Genomic DNA, 10,197 nt, shown 5'->3' with positions numbered 1-10,197 from the left:
ATGGACTTCTTCAAATTTCATATTATCGGGTGCCATTATATTTAGTCAAATCTTGAGGGGAAATGAATTAAATTAACCCTTTAAAAATATTACTCAAAATATGGTAATGGAATATTTCAAAACTTGTATCATTTGTGTGGATTGAAATAGAATATTGCTTTTAAAATGCAATTTCTAACTTTCTATTTTAAAAACAAAAAATAGTAAAATATCTAACCATTGTTGCACATGTGAAAATCTTTTTTTTCTTACTTATATGTTTTTTCTTCTTAGTTTATTTCTTATTTTAATTTATTTTGTATTTATTTGTTAATATCTACTAATGGATTTATTTTATATCTTTATTTATTATTTATTTTGCATATACATATTTTAAGAGACAGTGACCTACATTGGACTACGAGAAGTGTGTGATGCAAGACTCGAGACAAAGACAGAGTGAGGAAGGTACACTATTTTTCCTTATACAAACCAACATATTTTAATTATAATACCATTTTTACTTTGGGTGGTTAGAATAATATAATGGAAGCGTTATTTTAAATTTTGTTTAAATCTTATTGAGTACCTGAATTGTATGAGTTATTCCCCAGCTTAGTTTGATACCAAGGCCCAAATTTTGACCCAAGGCTATGACATAGACTGGTGTGACTTGATTCGCAAATCATGGGCCACACGTATGCTTTCTTATAATAATCTTGTTTAATGATGAAACATAGCAATAATTATGGAACAACTTTAGGTGTTTTATAATTATTAGATTATTGAATAAGTTATTGTGTTTTAATTTTAATCAAACATGCATGCATGAAACCTTAGAGTTCCCATTCAACTATCATTGTAAGATAAAAGTTTCTCTTATTACATACTAAAGACATTTAAGTTGTCAAAGGTGAAAAAGGTTTTATCTAAGCCACTTTCAAGTTGACAACTTTTAAATTGTCTAGAATGTGATAAAGATATTTTTTTTGCAATGATGTTTGAATTGTCCGATTGGACAGTGTAGGAAAACATAATATCTATGAAGTTAATTGCTTATGCTTAATTCACTTTTTAGAAATTTTGGTAGTATTTCCTCTTGTTCTCTGGGTGCATATTTGAACAAGGTCACATATTATACCTTGTTCATTTCGTGTACTTGGAGAACTATGGGGAAATGCTGCCAAAATTTCTTTAAAATGAAATTGAGTATATTGGCAATTAACACATAGGGATTATGTATTCCTACATGGGATAGGAACAACTACCTGATTTTGGATGATGGACATGTTAAAGGCATAAAAACATGCATCAAAAGGTTCTATTGTCATATTGTTAATCCTTTTTTTTTTATTGAGGATGAGGTTCAAATTTTTTATTACACTTGAATCCTAATTGTTTGTCCATAGAAAGTTTAAAAGAAATTTTGGATGTCATAAATGAGAAACTGAAAGTTTTGAGTGTTTTCTAAAGGTAACTTTTCTAAGTCTTTTCCATTTTCATTGTTTGCTTATGTTTGCTATATAGGAATTGAGTTCAACTATTATAGGCAAATGAATCGTTCCTGGATGTCAAAAGATAGAAGATCAAAAGACTATGAGGATGGGGTTGAAAATTTTATTTCATTTGCAGTTCAAAATTCTGCAAATCAAAACTCCATCAAATGCCCATGTCTACAGTGTGGAAATTTGATCTTCAATACTCCTCAAAAGATTAGAGAACACCTATTCTTTTATGGAATTGACCAAAGTTACCATACTTGGTTTTGGCATGGGGAGGCAGCTCTAAGTAGTGGACCCCCAACTACAAGGGTTGAATGTTTTGATAGAATTCATATTGGTAATGTGGATCATACAGTAGAAATGGTTGAAGCTGCACAAGATGATTGTAAGGCTAATCCAAAATTATTTGAAAGATTGCTTGAAGATGCTGAAAAACCTTTGTATCCCGGTTGCAAAAACTTCACCAAATTATCTGCTTTAGTTAAATTATACAATCTGAAAGGAAGATATGGGTGGTCTGATAAAAGCTTCTCCGAGCTATTAAGCTTACTTGGTGATATGTTGCCTGTAAACAATGAGTTGCCATTGTCTATGTATGAAGCAAAAAAAACATTGAATGCATTGGGAATGGAATATGAAAAAATACATGCATGTCCCAATGATTGCATACTTTTTAGGAATGAGTTAAAAGATGCATCTTCATGTCCTACATGTGGAGCTTCAAGGTGGAAGGTGAATAGAAGAGGAAGCAAAAAGAGTAAAGGAGTTCCTGCTAAAGTGATGTGGTATTTTCCACCTATCCCACGATTTAGAAGAATGTTTCAGTCCTCAAAAATTGCAAAAGACCTCATATGGCATGCAGAAGGTGGAGAATTTGATGGAAAAATGCGTCATCCATCCGACTCACCATCATGGAAGGTAATTGACCATAGATGGCCTGATTTTGCTGCAGAACCTAGAAACCTTAGACTTGCCATTTCAGCAGATGGCATAAATCCCCATAGTTCTTTGAGCAGCAGGTATAGTTGTTGGCCAGTTGTCATGATCACTTATAACCTTCCACCGTGGTTGTGTATGAAGAGAAAATTTATGATGTTATCTTTGTTAATATCGGGTCCACAACAACCTGGAAATGACATAGATATCTATTTAGCACCATTGATTGAGGACCTTAAAACCTTGTGGGAGATAGGGGTAGAAGCTTATGATGCATATCAAAGAGAGGTCTTTACATTAAGGGCTGTTCTATTATGGACAATAAATGACTTTCCTGCATATGGAAACTTATCTGGTTGCACAGTCAAAGGATATTTTGCTTGTCCAATCTGTGGACCGGAAACCTATTCACATAGGTTGAAGCATGGGAGAAAGAACTCATTTACAGGTCACAGACGTTTTCTTCCATGCAATCATCCTTTTAGAAAACATAGAAAGGCATTCAATGGTGAGCAGGAGTTTCGATCACCTCCACAACCATTAAGTGGAGAGGAAATACTATTGAAAATGAATGCCATTTGTAATTCATGGGGGAAAAAAAGGGGAAGACATGAAAAATCCAATGTGACTTATACCAATTGTTGGAAGAAAAAGTCTATATTCTTTGAACTTGAGTATTGGAGATATTTGCATGTTCGTCATAATTTGGATGTAATGCACATTGAGAAAAATGTTTGTGAAAGCATCATTGGTACATTACTTAACATCCCAGGGAAGACAAAAGATGGACTCAATTCTCGTCTAGACCTTATGGACATGGGCTTAAGGTGTGAACTGGCACCAAGGTTTGAATCAAATCGAACTTACCTTCCGCCTGCATGTTATACATTGTCTAGAAAGGAGAAGAAAGTATTTTGTCAAACTTTAGCTGAGTTAAAGGTTCCTGAAGGGTATTGCTCAAACTTTAGAAATCTTGTGTCAATGGAAGATTTGAAGCTTTATGGCCTGAAGTCCCATGATTATCATACACTGATGCAACAATTGTTACCAGTGGCATTGCGATCACTTTTGCCAAAGCATGTACGACATGCTATTGCTAGATTGAGCCTTTTTTTCAATGCTTTATGTAAGAAGGTGGTTGATGTGTCTACATTGGATCAGTTACAAAATGAACTTGTCGTGACATTGTGCTTGCTTGAAAAGTACTTTCCGCCATCCTTCTTTGATATCATGATTCATTTAACGGTTCATCTTGTTAGAGAGGTGAGACTTTGTGGACCGGTTTATTTTAGATGGATGTACCCATTTGAAAGGTTCATGAAAGTATTAAAGGGTTATGTGCGAAACCGTAACCACCCTGAAGGTTGCATTGTTGAATGCTACATTGCAGAGGAAGCTATTGAATTTTGTACAGAGTACTTATCAAATGTGGATGCAATTGGAGTTCCTAGTAGCACTAATGTTGACCATAAAGTTGGGGCGCCTATTCCTGGAGGTCATATCACTGAAGTTGATTGTAATTTGTTGTTGCAAGCACATCATTATGTGTTGGAAAATACAACTATCATCCAACCTTATATCGAGTAAGGGTCAACTATTTTGATTTTATGTGTAGATTACTTAAACTAATTTTGGAAACTTATTGTTACTTTATTATACATATCTTATAGAGAACACATGAAATGGTTGAAATTGAACAATCCTCGTCAGTCTAAGAGACAAAAGTGGCTACAAGAAGAACACATGCGAACATTCACTCATTGGTTACGAAAAAAGGTATTGAATTTATTCTAAAAATTGCACCATTCTTAGCACTAATCATAAAAAAATATTAATAACTATGGTCCATTCAAACAGGTAGAAGTTGCCATTGCTGACAAAGAACCTATATCTGAAACCTTAAGATGGATGGCACATGGTCCTACCCACTACGTGGCCAAGTATCATGGCTATGTTATAAATGGGTGTCAATACAATACAAAAGACCGTGATGAGTTACGAGTTACCCAGAATAGTGGAGTTAGCATTGTAGCAACAACAATGCAAATTTCTAGTGCCAAGGATAAGAATCCAGTATTTGGTGAGCTATGTTTCTATGGTATTATTACTGAGATATGGGATCTTGATTATACTATGTTTAGGATTCCAGTTTTCAAATGCAATTGGGTTGATAATAAGAGCGGCATCAAAGTTGATGAGTTTGGCCTGACATTAGTTGACTTCACTAAGATGGCTCATAAATCAGATCCATTTATTTTAGCCTCCCAAGCCAAGCAAGTATTCTATGTACAAGACCAACTTGATCCAAGATGGTCAGTTGTTTTGTCAACTCCTGAAAGAGACTTCTCATTTTCAGCAAAGGATTCTGATGACTTCATGGATAATTCTATTGAACACCATCCTCTCATTACCACCTTGGCACAAGTTGAATCATTTGATACAATGGATGACTCTGATGTCATTTGCATTCGAGGAGACTGTGAGGGATTCTGGATTGATAACAAATCTTCTATGTAACTAAATTTATGACCTTGTTGTTTTGTTGTGAAGGTTGTAACTATCCCATTAACTTGTTAATATTGAAATTCTGCATTTCAATAAATAGTTTATTTATTTTCTAAGTGGATTAAATTTATCATGTCTCTAAATTTATTGATTCCCTATTTCATGATTATTATTATACACATATCTCAGAGTGATCTAAAGGGTAATACAAGGATATCAATTTGTCTCAGCTCAAAGCTTATGATTTCTAGTTCCATAAGAAAAAAGTTTGGTGAGGATCTTCTAGTAAGTTTTTATTATTATTAATTTTAAATATTTCATGACAACATGTGAATATTGTTATCTAGCATGTAAAATGTTCCTAGTATGTTCATGTTACTAATATGAGTTCATGTTATAAAAAATTCAATTTTACTTGCAATTAATGGGTATACTTATCATTTCTCATTGATGTGTTATAGGCATGGATTCAAAGGAAGAGAAAACCCCTTCACAAAAAAAATATAGAGGGACAACAAGGAAATCCATGATTATAAGGAATAGGAATAGAGGGATAAAGTTGGTCATAAAGTACAATGCTGATGGTATCTATGTAGGAGAATCTTCTGTGCACCTAACAAGCTACTTAGGTGTATTGGCACGTACAATGGTACCAATCAGATATAACACATGGCGAGATGTCCCTGAACAATTGAAGGATAAGTTGTGGGACTCTATTGAGGTTACTTTTTTTTTTAACATAAATAAGTTTTCTACAATCTCTATATTTCTTTCAAATTTTGAGAAACTAATGACTTTATAATTTGTAGATTGCTTTTACATTAGACAAGAAAAGCAGAAGGAATTGTATGCTTACATTGGGAAAATGTTTTCGATCTTTTAAGAACACGTTGACTGTGAAACATATTCTTCCTTTCAAAGATGAGCCAGAGCTTCTTAAGAAACCACCAGCTGAATATCATTTTATCGATGATGAAGATTGGAATATTTTTGTGAAAAATAGGTTGTCTGAAAAATTCCAGGTACAAATACAATTAACATTAAACATACTACATGCATCCACATATATATACTAAGCATCCATTTTAATTTGTAGGAATATAGGGAAGTACAAAAACAGAGAAGAAAGAAGCATATATATAATCATCATCTAAGTAGAAAAGGGTATGCTGGACTTGAAGAAGAGATGGTAAGTTTTTGTTGATTCTTATTGTGGTTTAATTTTATATGATTGTATAAGTAATGAAGGAATATTTTATATGGGTTTCTTAATTGTTTCTTTTCTGACAAAAAAATAGAAATAAAACCACATGTGTCATCTAATAACTATCTTTAATTTTCCATTTCTATTAGATGATTGAAGCTGGCTCCACAGAAAACATTGATAGAAGTTTACTTTGGAAGAGGGCAATGCAAAAAAAAGATGGCAGCTATGATGATGTGGTCCTACCAGTAGTGGAAAAAATAGTAAGTAGACATTTTGTACCCAAAAATCACATCTTTAAGCACCTTATTTGGTTTTACTTATTTGAAAGTTAACTTCATAACTTCCTTTTGTTTTAGGATGAATTGATGAAAGAGTCTCAAGATAGTGGCATAAGCTATAGTGGGAGCAATGACATACTTTCTCAAGCACTAGGTACTCCTGAGTATACTGGTCGGGTTCGAGCTAAAGGGAAGCACTACACGCCTGGACGATATTTCAATAGTATGTCAGAACGTGTTGTGAGGGATTTTTTAAAAGCAACTCAAGAACGTCAAGCTAAGTTTGAGGCTGATGTGTTAGCGAGACTATCTCAGATAGGAGTTGCTACACCACAATCCGATGTGAGTAGTTCCAACATGAAATCAAAACTGTTGCTTCTACCAGAAGTAGTGGAGAAACCAATTCGTAAAGTTGAGGAGGAGACCTTACCTGTGAAAATAGAACCACACATGAAGGTGTGTTATTTTTAGTTTACATTTCCTAGTTTAATGACGTAATTGTCACAAATTCCTAGATAATTTTCATAAATAATTTCTTCCAATTGCTTTTATTTTTGTTAGATTGATACTTACATTTTAGGTAGATTCTATCACAGTATAATTACTACTAGTAATATTCTATTCCACTACAACTATTACTTATAAAATATGTAACTTTATGTCTTAAATATAGCCCTAACATAGTCAATGCACTTTAAACTTCATTTATTGGTTATTTTTTTATATTGAAATTAACAATTTAATTTACTTTTGAAGGCAAGAAAATGTGAGTTGGCAGTAGGGACCAGAGAAAATACAGTGGCTGGTGGAACAATTGTAATGAATTGTGGTCCCAACTACCTAGTTGTTTTGGATGCTCCCTATGAGTCAAATGCACCACTTCCTATTCCCATTCCTGGACAAGCTACAACAGTTGGAGCGGCAGTGGGCTACCAAGTTTTATGGCCAACCCATTTAGTCAATTTGAGTACTAAATTCATTAAGGTGTGTTATTTTCATTTGAAATAGTTTATAAAGATATGTATATCATTTGAAAACATGGTGCTTTCTTTTATAGGGATCTCACAAAGGGAAAAGACAAAAAACAACAGAAAATGACTTGAAAATTGGTGAAAACCCTCAAGATATCAACAATTTTGATGCATTAGTAGGTCTCATGCTAAATGAGGGGAAATCACAAGGTGTGGAGGTCCCAAATGATGTATTTGGCAAGACTTTTAAGACCTTCCTTATGAAAGAAGACATGGATATGATAATTTCATTTAAGGAAGTGTCGGCTAATTGTGTCATATATTATATATGGTAAATAATTTTATAACTTGCTAAAGTGTTTATATATATATATATATATATATAAAAGTAAAATGGTCATTTCTTATCAAGGTATGTGGAATTTAAACAGGCACCTACAGAAAAAGCTAAGTGATGCAAGGCTCACCGAACGATTTGCTTTTATCAATCCAACTTTAGTCTCTAAAGCTGGAATGGGTGAGACAACAAAGGAAAATAGGTCAAGGTTGATTGCAAATCGTTTAATGCATGCAAAGCGTGCTGACTACATTTTGATTCCATATAACCCTGAGTAAGTTATGAAAAATATTAAGTTTTTTTTTAATGTTAAATAGCTTAATCAATGCTAATTACTAAATAATATCTAATGTACTATTGTAGTTTCCACTGGGTCTTGGTGGCATTGGATATGAGGACAATGACTGCGTACTACCTTGATCCGATGCAAAAGCAACCATGTGATGATCTTAAGGAAATTGTTAACATGTAAGTGTCTTCATTTCCATACTTGAATATAGTGCATAGTATCTAAAATGTTAATTTTCTTTTCCATGTAGGGCACTACGAATTCATCCACCAGAGAAACAAAGATCATCAAAGAGGGAGCCGACATGGGTAAAAGTAGTGGTAAGTTACTTGGTTAGAGTAAGATATATCATATGACCACTTATATCAACCCTAAAATTTGAATATGGTTTTATGTTTTGTCACTTAGATAATAATGACATAAAACATCATGATATTAATGTTTTTATGGTACCATAATTCATATGTGTGCCTATAGTGCCCAAGACAACTAGGAAGTGTGGAGTGTGGTTATTATGTGATGAGATACATGAAAGATATAATTGTTGATCCAAGCCTCCTATCCACAAAGGTATGTACTCATTAATAAATTTTATTAGTTTCTATACTTTAGTAATTTTTTGTTAACTTAACTAATCATCATGTATGTACAATTAATTATTAGTTTAAAGGAAAAAAATCGTATAGTGAAGTTGAGCTTAATGAAGTACGATCTGAGTGGGTTATGTTGGCAACTCAATTGATTCTTACCCATGCTTGAAGGTATAAATTAACATCTATAATGCTTGATTTTCATTATTAATGAAGTCTTGAATGGACTAATTTTTTTAATTTACCATCTTATGTGTGCAGATGCCCTCATTTCAGTCCAGTAAGAGTTGTAGATCACATTTTGACGATTCTCATAAGTTCTCATCTCATGATAAGTAATTTTTTCCTCCATAGTGATAGAATATAATAGTTTTATACATAAACTATTTCAATATAACAAATCAAATTATTACATCATCACCAATGTTGTTACATGGAGAAGTTATTTTTGTTATTGTTGTATGGAGAAGAAGCATATAATTTGTGAACTCAATAAATCAAATTATTATATCATGATCATCAATGTTGTCATTATTATTGTTGTTGTTGCATAGAGAAGTTGTTATTGTTACATGTTTGGACTAAACAAATCAAATTATTACTAATATAATTATCACCATCGATCATCAATGTTATTGTTATTGTTATTGTTGTTGTTGTTGTTATTGTTACATGGAGAAATTGTTATTGTTGTATGGAGAAATTGTTATTGTTGTATGGAGAAGTTATTGTTGTTGGAAAGGTTGTTGTTGCATCAATAGGTTGTTGTTGTTGGATGGAGGGATGGTAGAGAGCTTTTTTTGTGTAGGGTTAATTATTATATTTGGGTTATAATTTTGGAATTGAAAATAAAGGCAAGTTTTAGAATGGTTGTTATTATGACATTTAACCAATGATTTGTAGGTTTCTATTGCCTTGGTTATGCTCTTTTAATTTTTAGTTTAATACTCTTTTTTTCCTTATGGAATGTTATTAGTTAACTAAATTTGGTAATATAGGAAAGTTGTAAGAAGAAATTAAGTCATTTGCAAATGGTTAATATTAAATGTCTTATATTACTAGATATGATGATTTATGATTGAAACTAATTATAAACCATACCTATTGGTATATTCATATATTTATTTAATTATGAGAAATGAGTTTGATATGTTAGACATAGATCGATAAGAAAATATTATATTACATTCCATATTGTAGAATTTATACCATTGAAAGCCTAACTTGTTTCCTCTAACTTAATAATGAACTAAAAAACTATTTTAATATTTTATAAACAAGGATCAAATTAAACAATTTTTCATCTTCATTGAAGCATAACATCTCATTAAATACCAAGTTATTCTCATTTGCACTTCTTTCATGGACCATTTATAGATTATTTAACTTTTATTGCATGTATATTAACTAAACATAATTTGTTTCTTCTATTATTTTTTTTTAAATGTATACAGGTAAAAGATTTCAAGTTCAGGAGTGGATATGCAACCAACAAAAATACTTTTGGCTATAAATACTTTTGGCTTCTTCTTCTTCTTCTTGTAATATTATTTTTGATAAGGAATTTGGAGTTGTTTTTTGGTACATGTGTACTTGTTTTATA

The 10,197-nt window shown here is 32.3% G+C and overlaps 1 protein-coding gene across 1 annotated transcript; it reads left to right on the top strand.

The window, feature by feature from the left end:
* Positions 1–414: 414 nt before the first annotated feature.
* On the top strand, positions 415–8,931 carry LOC100241310 (uncharacterized). Its single transcript, XM_059742271.1, has 14 exons — positions 415–447; positions 5,384–5,643; positions 5,732–5,944; positions 6,019–6,111; positions 6,276–6,389; positions 6,486–6,863; positions 7,164–7,391; positions 7,465–7,709; positions 7,810–7,989; positions 8,079–8,183; positions 8,255–8,324; positions 8,482–8,574; positions 8,668–8,765; positions 8,856–8,931. The coding sequence occupies exons 2-13, from the start codon at positions 5,386–5,388 to the stop codon at positions 8,761–8,763; spliced, it is 2,073 nt and encodes a 690-aa protein (XP_059598254.1). The 5' UTR covers positions 415–447; positions 5,384–5,385; the 3' UTR covers positions 8,764–8,765; positions 8,856–8,931.
* Positions 8,932–10,197: the final 1,266 nt, after the last annotated feature.

The sequence above is a fragment of the Vitis vinifera genome, chromosome 13 (assembly GCF_030704535.1).
Source record: "Vitis vinifera cultivar Pinot Noir 40024 chromosome 13, ASM3070453v1".
Lineage (NCBI taxonomy): Eukaryota > Viridiplantae > Streptophyta > Magnoliopsida > Vitales > Vitaceae > Vitis > Vitis vinifera.
Note: the sequence above shows the minus strand (reverse complement) of the source record. Positions and strands in the feature narration are given on the sequence as shown.